This window comes from Platalea leucorodia (genome assembly GCF_965183815.1).
Source record: "Platalea leucorodia genome assembly, chromosome: 2".
Taxonomy (NCBI): domain Eukaryota; kingdom Metazoa; phylum Chordata; class Aves; order Pelecaniformes; family Threskiornithidae; genus Platalea; species Platalea leucorodia.
The window spans coordinates 64,524,937-64,537,105 of record NC_138824.1 but is presented as its reverse complement, the minus strand read 5'-3'; the positions used below and the strand labels follow the sequence as shown (position 1 = coordinate 64,537,105).

At 43.5% G+C, this 12,169-nt stretch overlaps 1 protein-coding gene across 1 annotated transcript in view; it reads right to left on the bottom strand.

Annotated features, from left to right (window-relative positions):
* Positions 1–572: 572 nt before the first annotated feature.
* The window catches only part of COL4A2 (collagen type IV alpha 2 chain), a 145,866-nt gene continuing 134,269 nt past the window's right edge, over positions 573–12,169 (bottom strand). The window contains exons 40-48 of the mRNA XM_082332636.1: positions 12,022–12,147; positions 10,497–10,613; positions 8,761–8,922; positions 8,527–8,625; positions 7,651–7,797; positions 6,946–7,062; positions 5,909–6,100; positions 5,262–5,548; positions 573–2,282 (exon numbers count right to left, since the gene is read on the bottom strand). Of these exons, the coding sequence (XP_082188762.1) occupies positions 2,028–2,282; positions 5,262–5,548; positions 5,909–6,100; positions 6,946–7,062; positions 7,651–7,797; positions 8,527–8,625; positions 8,761–8,922; positions 10,497–10,613; positions 12,022–12,147 (1,502 nt within the window). The 3' untranslated portion in view covers positions 573–2,027. The remainder of the gene's footprint in view (positions 2,283–5,261; positions 5,549–5,908; positions 6,101–6,945; positions 7,063–7,650; positions 7,798–8,526; positions 8,626–8,760; positions 8,923–10,496; positions 10,614–12,021; positions 12,148–12,169) is intronic.

Sequence of the window (12,169 nt, the reverse complement as noted above, 5' to 3'; positions counted from 1 at the left end):
ATTTTATTTAGCTGAAACAAATATTAGTGTGATGAGTTTGTTTGGGGGCTGCCTTTCAGAGCTACAGCATGGCCAGAGACCTCATTTCAAGCTCAGGTAATTTCTCTGTTTATGGATATATCTAATTATATGTACAACTAATCTAGGTTAGACAGTGTGCTAGCTAAGAACTTAATTTATATTTTTTGTGGACGTAACACTTGTCAAGTTTGGTTAATGTTGCTTTCCTGAACATTGTAGAGCATGAATACTATGTTGCTTTAATCTGCAACATTGCAATTTATTGGCTTCAGTTGATCATCCTAGCAACAGATGAAATACTATTTCAGTAGTTCAGCTTAAACAAGCAATTTTAGAAACACAGCTTCCCTCTTGGATCTTCTTAAAAGTGCCATGAAATAAGCAAGTGTATTCCTGGTTGAAGAGTCTGAATTGCAGTGGAAGGAGCTTTCTGGTAGCTTTCTGGTAGCGCTTTCCTAATTCCTTAGGTGCAAAGTAATGCAACAGAGCAGTCCCCACGCATTGTATAGAAAAACACTGTTTACAAAATGGAAATCATCAACAAATAGAGGTGTAGAAAAAAACAGGTTTTATTTATGATACAGTGAGGATGGAATGTAATTACAAGAGCCAAGAAGCACCTGAAGCAGGAGTGAGGTGAACTGTTGAAAAATCAACAGTCATTGCTATAAAAGTCTCTTTGATTTCAGTTTTAAGCATTCAGGTACACAATCAGACTACGCGAATAGGAAATTTGCAGCTGAGCCTCCCCTCCCCCCCCGCCCTTGCAGTGGTGACAGACAACTTTGGGCCAAATGGCTTCTTTCTACAGAAGGAGCGAGCTAGCCACTCTGGCCATTTATCAAGCCTGGCATGCAATAACCTGGGTCTCTATGGGAAAAGATGGTGCCAGATAAATGCCGTGCTTCCTTCCCCTTTGCTTTTGCAAGGATGGATGTGTGCAAGCTGGGGTGGTGGCCATCCCATTGCCATGTGTCCCCGGCTGCCAGGACAGCATGCCTTCAGACAACGGGCAGGTCTGCGCTTGCAGGTCACGTGGCATCGAGCAATCCGCTCGCCTGCAAAGCCTACCCTATGTGCAACAGCTGCTCCAACAGTACGCGGTTAAAATCTGGTTGCGATGCGTGGCGTGGTTTCAGAGGGGAAAAGCTGCAATGCACAGCACCGCTGGGTGCCACTGCTGCGTGGGCAGTGTGACACAGATGAATGTCCACAAGACAGTGGAGCCAGGGACCTCTGTAACGATCCCTTGGCCTGGGGTACGTCTAGAAAAAAATCATCAAGCTTTTAAAATAAAAAGCTGATCTTCCTCATATAGTCTCCTTATCAAAACAGGAAGAGTTGCATTTTGTGGTTGGTTGCTATTTTTGGGAGGCCTGTGGGCTTCTCTGCTATTGCTGGTGGTTAAGTGCTAAAGCATGGTGAGGCTTGAAAAAAACCAAATACAATAAAAAGATGATTGTTTTGGGTGCGTTGGAAATGCCCAAGCATAGTAGTAAAATCAAAAAGTTAGGCTTCAATGCTGGACATAAGCACTTTTCAGTGTATTTTCAGTATTTTGCACCTTGTGTTAATTTATGGAACTGCAGCTGTTGTTAGTGTTTACTGTTGTGACAAATGCAGTAAATAGAAAAGATACATATATTCTCTTAAAGTAAATGTAGTGGGTATCTGACCAAGGTAACAATTAAATATTGAAGTTTTTTTGGTGTTTCAAAGCTGCGAGTATTTGTATCATTTGGCAAATGACATAATGTTAGACTAGCAAAAAATGTATGTATACTGTATAGTAGGAAAACACAGCACTAGATCTGTGTGTTAGCCTTAATTTGTGTTACACTGAATTTGCTTTTACAGACACACTTAAAAATTAATTTTCCATTCAGCTTTTGAGGTAATAAGTTAAAAAAGCACCAACATGATTTATTCAAATGTCTAACCACCATGGAAGGTTTCACTGTATAAGAACCACATAATAAGCAGGTTCCTTATACTGTGAAAGATGTCTATAAATTTTTCATACAGACTTGACATCTGCTGATATGGCTTCGGATGAGTCCTGCCTTGAGTGTATCTGCCGAGGGCTTGCTTTGGAAGGGCTGGTCGATTGTCGTGAGCCAGAAGCTGTATTTATTTGCAAAGTAGTGACAGGTTCCTCGCGCGCCGTTGCATTCGATGAAAGGAGTCGCTCTGAAATCTTCCAGGCAGCTCCCAGGAGAAACCAGTGACTGTCCTCCACCTTCATCACCAGCAGCAGTGTGCTAAACGAGACAAGGAGGGCAGCGTTCAGAGCACAACCTCAGGCAACGCTGTCAAAAACTTACACGTGGGAAAAGAGAAAAACCACTAGAATTGCTCCAGTTCTTATCTCCAGAGCAGAGCGTCGGCTAATCCTGCAACTATGTAAGGTTTAAGGGTTTGGCTATGCTTTAGCTATACAAAGGAGCTAGCTTGTATGTTGATGCCACTTTCAAATCTTCTGACAAACATCTTTTCTATAGTTACTTTCACTGTTGGAAGTCTTAGAATTGGTAAATCATGGGAAGGGCCCACTGGAGGTCACGTCAGCCAGTCCCTTGCTCAAAGCAGGGCCGACTCCAAAGTTGCCCTTGGTCACTCCAGGGCACTGTCGAGTTGTTAATACCTCCAAGGATGGAGTTTCCACAGCCTCTCTGGGCAACCTCTTCCTCTGTTTGATTACGCTCACTGCGAGGAACTTTTCACCATATAGCTAACTTGAATTTCCCTCATTATAAAGCCCGTCTTACCCTGCATCGCACATAAGGAGCACTGCGGAAACAAAATTAGCTTCTATACAAATAACTAGTTCCCTCGATGGCATATTCTTTGACAGCAAATTACACCAAAATCAGGCATCTTTACACCACTCAACTGTTACCTTTGTGGTAACAAACTGAATGTTGCTTTTCTTCTGTCAAAGGCATTGCTATTGAACCAGGCATTTCCTCTGTCCCTTTAAGAGCTGTACAGCTGCATTTCTAAGTGAAGCTCTTTAATGTTTTGTTAAAAAGTAAGGAATTTGCAATATAAAGGAAAACAGCTGGAAAACAAAGTTGCTAAATAGTTTTATAAACGTAGGGAGAAATCTGGGCACATCCAACATGTTTGCCTGCCTAGGTTTTAATAAACACCATACTATAGAAGTGCAAGCTGGAACAGGCTTGGTTTATGCTGTGAGAGGCCCACTGCGTTCGTATAAATGAGTAACAGAAGTGGCCACCTTTTAACAGAGTAAAGGACTCTGATCTCTGGCTGGTGTTACATGGTGCTGAGGTTTAGATAGTGGTTTTAAAAAGAAAAACAAACAAACCAACCCAAAACAACAACTCCCTCCCCCCAAAACGTCCCACCCAAAGGTGTGGCCTACCAGTTGTCTTACAGTTTTGCAAGATTCGGTAAGCTATGAAGTTCAGGAGCAAAACCATCCTAGCATCCCTCTGCAAGAACAAAGTTGGTAAGAAGCAGTATAAACTGCTACAGCTCTGAGGCCTTTGCAGTTGGAGCTGGAAAGCAGTTAGTACGAACTGCACACGCTATCTGAGCCCTGGCTTGGGAGCAGACCCGCTTGACCACCTCAGGACGAGCCCTGGCATTCCTACGCTCAGTGTGCAAGCTCCAACTCTATGCCTGCAATATCTCTTCTTGTACTGGCCACGGCCTTTTGTCCTTCTGCAACGCTTACGCCACTCTGCCTTTATAGGATGCATGATAGCGGAGTGCCCTTGCTACATGAAAGCTGACTGACTTCTACAGCTGTTTGGGCAGGAGTCCATGATGACTCCCTTCATGATTGTACCTTACTCAGGGGAAGGAGGTGACAAATTTAAGCCAAGGAAGTAAAACAATATGTACTCTGAGATAACCACAAGTGTGCTGTACTTCTGCCACAGTTGCCTGAGAAGCAAAAACGTGTACACCAAACACTTCATTTGCTCCAAACACTAGCTGGGAAAATGTGAACTCTTCTCACTGTGTGTTCCTTGGTGCTGGCAGACTTTGTCCTGGCAAAAGGTTCTTGCTAAGGTTACAACTTTCCTCTTAACAATGCTCAGTGTTTACACAGGGCTTTGCAAACATTTAATTAATCCTTGGAATTCTTGTGAAGTAACTATGAGATTGGTATCGGGGCTTTTTATAGAAGCAAAAGAAAGGTCAACCATAGGGCTGGTCAAAAATTCGACCTGCCCTCTCAAAATGATTTTTTTTTTTCTGTAACTAAACAAAAAAGATCAGATTTCCCTTTATTTTATGAAAAATTTAAGGTTTTGGCTTTTGACAAACAAATGGTTTGCAGGTAGGATTGACATTTGCTGCCAGAGAAATCTTGTTTTTTGTTCCCAACCTTGTTTACTTCAGCATTCAGTCCAGTCTTTAATGAGTTAACAACATGGGCATACTGTTGCAGGTTTTGACTCTCCTGCACATCAAGCAAGTCAGAAAAATGAGCATCTGTCAGATCATTCACTAACACGTTCTAGCTGCTCTTTACCATGTTGGGCCCTCCAGTGCTTACATGATCCCTCTGTACGGTCTTGTAAGAAAAGCAGGTCAGGCCCTTCAGTAGGTCTTCCGCTGCACACCTAATGCTAACCTTTTCTGTAACATCCCATTTCCTAATTATAAGGTTGCAATACCTGAGAGATCCTATAAGCCATGGGATATACAGCTCAGCTTTTGTTGCCATTAGAGATAAAACACTGAAGTTTAATGTTGAAAACAACAGGAGGCCGTCTCTCTTTCCAGACTAGGTGAAAGACTTTCGCTTCTAAATCTTTAACTAAACATCAATGATTTTAAGTTTCCAAAAGAAGGGAAAAGTTTTGGGTTTTTTCCCCCTCCAAATCAGCTTCTTAATAGTGATGTACATAAGTAACTCCCAAGCTTTAGCTGTGAAAATGCTTTGTAGGCTCCTGTTGCACCTCAGTGCAATTTTATTTGCTAATCCACAGCTGTCCCTGCGTTCTGCTCAAAAGCAGTATTTTGTACATAAAGGACGGACTCCAGATGCTAGCCTGACAGGAGGTAGTTTTCTCTGCAATTCACAGAAATTTTGTTTCTCCTCTTCTGCTTCCTAGAAACTAGTTTTGTAGTTCCCTGGTTCCCCAGTATGATGCATGGTTTTGGTGTTGCTGGATCTAAACCAGAGCAGCCTTCCTAGTATCTAAGACTCGAACTTAAAACCCAGTGCCACACAAAATATGACACTGGAGAACAAATACCATAAGGAAGGAATATCCAATCCACAAACTGCGCCAGCCTTCAGGGCAGTGAGGAATAGAAGCTTCTTGGCTATGGACAGCAATTGCCACAGCTGGGGCCTCACAAACTGAGCAGCGACTGATATATGGCCTTATGTCGTCTTCTGCCACAGGCATCATTGGAAGAGGTGCTGTAGTTGAGAGCCAGTAGGATTTATCATTTCGACTTGCATAATAACAAATATCCCCAGGGTTACAGTAGAGGAATGGCATAGTACTAAAACGAGCCAAACATGAACCGGCCAGCCCTGTTAAAAAAGAAGATAAAAAAGAAATGATGGCAATTATTCTCACAGAAGACAATGCACGTTTTCAGTTTCCTGCTCTTTCCCAAGTATGTGCCAGTAAAACCCTGCAGTCCAGAATGTTTAGCTGGCTTTACAGGTCCCCTTGAACAACACTAATGACTTGCAGGAGCTTTCTCAGGGGCACTCTATGCAGACATACAGTTTTTATCTTCTCATTTTGGTGTTTCCTAAGCCTGTGTGCTGAAGTCCCAGCTTTCTCTAAGTTTTTTTTTGGTTTTTTTTTTTTTTTTTTTTTTTTTTTTTGTTCTTTTCAGCCAGAGAGACGGAACTGAGGCTGCTGCCAGCAATACCTGCACGTACCTAGATCCTGGTTGTGTGCTTTCTCTTGTCCTTCAAAGTACAGTAGGCTGTATCCACTCCAGAGTTTGTTCATGCCAACTGGGCACATTGGCTCTTGATCGGACTGGCTGTGCTTCACCAGCAGGTAGCCCATGCTAACACTGCGACCCGGCATGCCTGGCAGCCCGGGGCTACCAGGGCGGCCTGGCTGACCTTAGAAGAGCGGGGAAAAAGAAAATACAACTTAGTTTGTGCTCCCACAAATGGTCTGATGCTAGCTGACATTCCAGCTAAGCTGCTGATGAACAAAGCTTAATTGCATGATGCCGCTTCTTACGGTAAGTTACTGTTAAAAGAGCTGTAGTCCTAGGATTACAGCAGTTGCTTTGTAAGTAGATTGGTGCTGGATCAGGCTCCCTGGTTTCTAAGATGATCACTATCAGAGCCAGGGAAAGTCACATATAAAGTTCTGATGAATTTGAGCATACTTTGTACAACACATATTAGCATATTTTTCCTTCAAAATTTTTTCTTTTTTTTTTTTAGTCCAAGATTAACCAATGGTTTTTTGAATTGCTTGCATTTGCTTCATACAGTTAAAACTATGCTCTGCAAATACCTTTTTCTCTGTGTACTTAGCTAATTAAGACAGTAATCTTCCTGCTCTCTGACTGGATAAGGACACAGGTATTTCTTTTACAAATATGTTCCCTTAAACACCATCTATTCAAATATCACCTACCCAACCATTCATCTCCAGGAATGTAACTGTTAGTAAAGCACTAGGCTGAAATACTTAACAGACAACCAATCTAAAAATCCAGTCAGATCAAAACAAACTCACTCACGAGTGGACTGACAACTACATCTATCAAAACTTATTCCGAAAATATTGCTTTAAGGTAACTCTGTTAAAAAGTTAGTTAGTTGTCCCTTGTGAAGAAGCTGTGAAGACAGAAACTCCCTCTCTCCTCCCCATCCAGTGATGCAGTAACCACAGAACAATTTATGGCAGTGAAATGGGAAAGAGGGAAGAAGTGCTGTGTGACATCTCTTACCTTCAAATCCCACCGGACCCTGAAACCCTGTTGCTCCTTGTTCACCTCTGGAGCCGGGAGGAGCTGGAATGCCACCCCTGCCCTGGAGTCCTGGCTCTCCAGGTGAGCCTCTGAAACCTTCCACCAACAACAGTTATAAGCACAGTGGCTGCAGAGATATCAACATGCTACCCACTTTGTTAACATGTGCTCTACTTGCATATGTTTGGTCCTATCTGCCAGGTCTACCAATTTACACTAAAGGCAAGATCCTATGGTTCTTGCTCAGGCAAAGAGCACTGACTTCACTGGAGAAGGTTGCTGGGAGCGAGACTACATGAATCTTTCACTCTTGCTACCACCACGCATCTCTGATGAGGTGTGCTGCATCGGGTCCGCACATCACTAACACTAGGTTCCCCGGGTTGATAGCACGCCCACAAGGATGTGCGCATTTCCACCAAAGACGTTCAGTCTTGATTTAAGCGAGATCCATATCTAATGTTGCCTTTGGCTATGTGAGTGTTGTCAAAGTTTTCTCCTGTTTTGCTTATGTTCTGAATGCTGGGAGGAGGAGGAAAGCCAAGCCCTAGCTTTGAAAGACTAAAATTTGACTCTCTTTTCTGACTTAAGAGAATTTAAAGCAGAAGAGAGCCAAAGCAGTGCTCTGGTGGCCTCACTCTGCTAAGGGGAACCAAGCTTTCCCTCTGAGCGTTCAATTCGTACCTGGATCGCCTGGTGGACCCTGAGGTCCCATATCTCCTGGGCTTCCTTGAGGTCCTATATTTCCACGGGGACCTGGTGAACCTTGCTCAGCAACCAGCCTTGGAGGAAGAGGGGGCAGCCCAGGAGAGCCTGGAGGGCCCTGAAAGCCTGTGATTAGAAGCAAGATGGATTAAAAAAAAAGCAAGTTGGATTAAAAAAAACAAAACCCTGTATTTTCCTTAATGTGCTTTCATCCACAGATATGTTGCTGTTACTTGGCTGCATATGAGAGGGAGGGACTGTGGTCTGCAACTCACCACCTTGCGTAGGGCACCTATATTTATTATACTGGGGGAACGTGTGTGAGTATGGGGCTTCTCTTCTCTTAGACAGCACACAGATAAGCAGAAAATGAGCGATGCTACTGCTCCCTCATTTATGACACAGGAAGCTGGGAAGTACCCCCCCAAAACAACCAACAGCTCTCTGAGGTGCAGCACCATCTTTTGGTGGGCTTCGGGAGACAAACAGATGACGGTATAGATGGAGTGAAGGATTTTAAAGATATTTAGAAATATCCAGTATGTCTACTCTGGAGGATTAGTTTAGATCAGGAATTCTTCTTTTTTTTTTTAACCCTGAAAGCGGCTCTGATTTTGGAGTTAGCACCTCATACAAAAGAAATTAATAAAGGCAAAAAGTCGACTACCCATGTTGAATTCAGGCATCTGTCCTCTGGAATTTGCCAGGGGTCACACAGAGTCATGCAGTTGGAGCGGACTCCGGAGGTCATCTAGCCCAACCTCCTGCTCAAAGCAGGGCCAGTTAGATCAGCTCTGTAGAGCTGCAAAATGAGTAGTTTAGAAAGGAGTCATGCATCTGACTGCACTTACTCACCAGTTACTCCTCTATCCCCCTTGGGTCCGATAGGTCCCAAATCACCTGGAAATCCTACTCCGCCCATAAAGCCGATGACACCTTGTTCACCCTTACGACCTTTAATGCAAAATGACAGGTGGCATTATTGCATTTCAACACAGCTCAAGTGAGTGCAGAAGTCATGTTATTAAAGCTGCTGTAGCACAGGAGGTTCCCCTGCCCCCGGCCAAGGTCAGCGTTTCCCATCCTTACCCTTTGGTCCCGGGTACCCAGGAACGCCAGGTCTCCCTGCTGCTCCAGGATCACCTCTACTTCCTTTTGGGCCAATTTGTCCACTCGCACCTGTTTGTCCACTTTCTCCTTTGCTTCCTGGTGGAGCTGGTATTCCAGGCTGCCCCTGTAGTCCTGGATAGCCTGTTTAGAGCACATACAGGTTGTAATCTGTTTATACTCAAGACCGGGGAACAGGGGAAAATAACAGTACTATCTGCTTGTATCCCATCAGGTTTTATTTCCTTAATTTAGGCGGGGAGCTAATGCTTAGCTCCCCAATAGACTTGCTCAGCACTCCTGCTCTCAGGCTGGCCTACCCTTCTGCTGTGGTGGCAGAGGAATTAGAGCGTGAAGCTCCCACAAAGCACAGTGTCATCTCAAGCAAGATTTCAGCAGAAGTGGGATGCCTGCTGAGATACAGCCTTCAATGAGCTATTCCTTCCCCAGCAAATGCCCCACTTCACTAGGTGCCTCCCTGCTTCATCCTAAATTCTCCAAGTAAGTAGAGAGAAAGCAGTGAGTACCTGACTCGGTGCCAGGTGGTAAATAAGCCAAGGACTTACTGTTCCGTGTATCTTAGTGCTTCAGTTGAACATCTGGATACAAATAACTACTGCATGCTGTCTGGGGAATTGTGGGAACAGCTTCTTTTTCCAGAATTACATATTGCCTGAAGCTAAACCTGGCAGGTTTCTCTTCAGTTACCTCTGCTGCCTAAGAAGACATTTGGACCTTGTTTCCAAGGAGAGAGGGACTTACTAACTAGGGTTTTGAGTGGGGCATCTCTTGTACTGCCTGTTGAAGTTGGATCACTTCAAGACGCATGTGGCAAAGTAAGAGTGGGCCATGCCAGTCTCACCATTTTGGCTGGGAGATGGTGTTCCTGTTCCTACTCTCCTGACTGCTTCTGTTTTTATTTTTTAATCTGATGACTGCCTGAGGACTGGGAATCAGTATGCAGCGTTAGGCCAACTAATGTTCTCTTTCCATTTGGAAACTTAGGTATTGGTTTTCAGCTGGTTTGCCTGTTGCAAGTTTTTGCCAAGTTTACATAAAAATTTCCATGCATCATATAAAGATGATAGTGGGACAACTGCAACTTTTGCTACAAGCTCTTCACAGTGGCACTACAGTTTGAAATGATTGTGCAGTCCACTAAACAACAGGTATATCAGCCTCTAAATACAGAGAGATGCAGAGTGGCTTTTTCATACGTGTGGAAGAGGCAGGGTCGTAGCATGGACTTTTAGAGAGAGGAGCTAATGCTTCCCAATGTAACTTAGTTTGCATGATAACTTCACATAGGAAGATTTTGTAAACGATTAAGAAAATATTCCGTAGACTTGCAAGTCTGCCACAGACCTCGGATCTTAAAGTAGTAAATTAACATAATGCTCCTGAAAGTTGCTAAGAGAATTCTGGATCATTAAATCTGTTATTTGCATGAAAATCAAACCCTTCCATCAGGACAACCTGGAGGAACTGCCTTTTGCTTTCAAGAGGTGTGTCCCTATTATCTTATGTACTATTAGTTCTGTCCAACAATTATACACGCACTTTAGTGTTGCATTTAATAGGGATATTTTACTGAATCAAGACAGAAATAACGATGACTGCTGTTGCTAACCCAGTACTTAATATTCTGTTGTTGTCTGAGGGCACAAGCTTGTACTTTATCTTTTATTGTCGTCTGAGGGGAACAAGGCATGAATTACCTGGCACTCCGTCTAGACCTGGGGAGCCTTTATCACCAGGATATCCTGATATATTTGAAATCCCAGGAGGCCCTGGAAATCCCTCCTGCCCAGGAATGCCAAAGGGTCCTTGGACTCCTGAAAGGAAGAGAAGAAATAATCAGTATTGCAAGGAAAATGCACAATTGCAATTATAAGGACTCACCTTAGACGTCTAAGTATAAAGAATGGGATTTTCAAAATGGAAAACACCTGCAGTTCCCACTGATTTTCATTTCATTTTTTCAGATGATGTGGAGGTTTTTCTTAAAAGAACCAAATACTAGTTCTGTGCCAAAGCTCTCTGGATAACTAATTACATCTCACTGTGTGGAATGCTAACAATCTTGTGTCTGCCAGGTAAAATATTATTTCAAGATAGAAAGTACTCAAAATATCCTAGGTATATTGGAGCAGACAAGAAAGCAGCTTTGTTATTCTGTATCCTGCGGAGTCAGGAGTCACAGACAGGGTTTTTTGGGGTCAGTTAAAACCAAACGTTTGAATCCAGGGAGTTCTCTACAGATGAGAAGTGTTAAATGGCCAAAAATCTGGCCCACCAATGACAGATTATTCTTTTAAGTAGATTCAACTTGCCAGGAAGCCACAAAACCCCTTTTGTTAATTAATTTAAAAAAAAAAAAAAATTAATTCTGACAAACAAACATGAATGAGATAAGTGAAATAGTTGTTTCTTCCAGGGCTTGATAATAAATCTCTGAATGGTGCTTGAGATGGCACAGCATGTTGGTAACAACAAAGCGTAACATAAAAGAATAGGAATGAGCCATTAAACCAAGTAGGCAAAGGCAGTAAGGTTTTATATCTATGCTGGTCCTTAATTCTTTCAGAGCCAAAATGTTGGAAAACTTTTTAAAAACAAGTCTGTAATTAGTTGATTCATCCATATCATCAGTCTGGTGGGTCCCTGATGGAAGAAGAACTGGTGGTGAGCCATACTGAGATAAGCACAGCCCGCTACAACAAGGTGGGTTTGAGCCGAAAGGCTGAGTGCTCACTTGCACTAGGCGAGTAAAGTGCTGTGCAAGGGAACAGAGCCCAGGAGGGATCAGAGGGACAATCACACATTGATGGACAGTGAGGCTTTCAGAAGAAAGGTAAACACTGACAGATTTGCAACAAAAAGAAAGAAAGAAAAGCCATAGCCTTTGTGTAAGTGGACCCTCATTAAAAATATTTTGGGAGCTGATGGCTGAGAGCAGCCTCTGGCATTTGCAGCGTGCTGAGCTCAGTGGGTGCTACAAGATGCTGCTACCATGGGGAAGGACTCCAGTGCTGGAGGGGCTGGCTTGTCCAGCATCGGGCAATACACATCACTGTTTCTGAGCAAGGGCTGGCTGAGCTGCAGCACTAACTACAAACAGCAACCTTCCCCACACGCAGTGCTCTCCTGTACAACTGTCTACACTATACTGCATTTTGTGGCATCTATAACATCCACAGCTGAAACAAATAATAAGTAGATCCCATTCTCTGGAATACAAACCTGGAACACCTCTGTCTCCCTTCTGACCCGGAGGTCCTCGGCTGCCTTCCACTCTGCTCGGCTCTCCTGCTTCCCCTTTGTCACCCACTGCACCTGGGAAACCTGCAGAGCCGTAGCCATCTGGACCTGTTGTGGAGTTGTTCAAAAT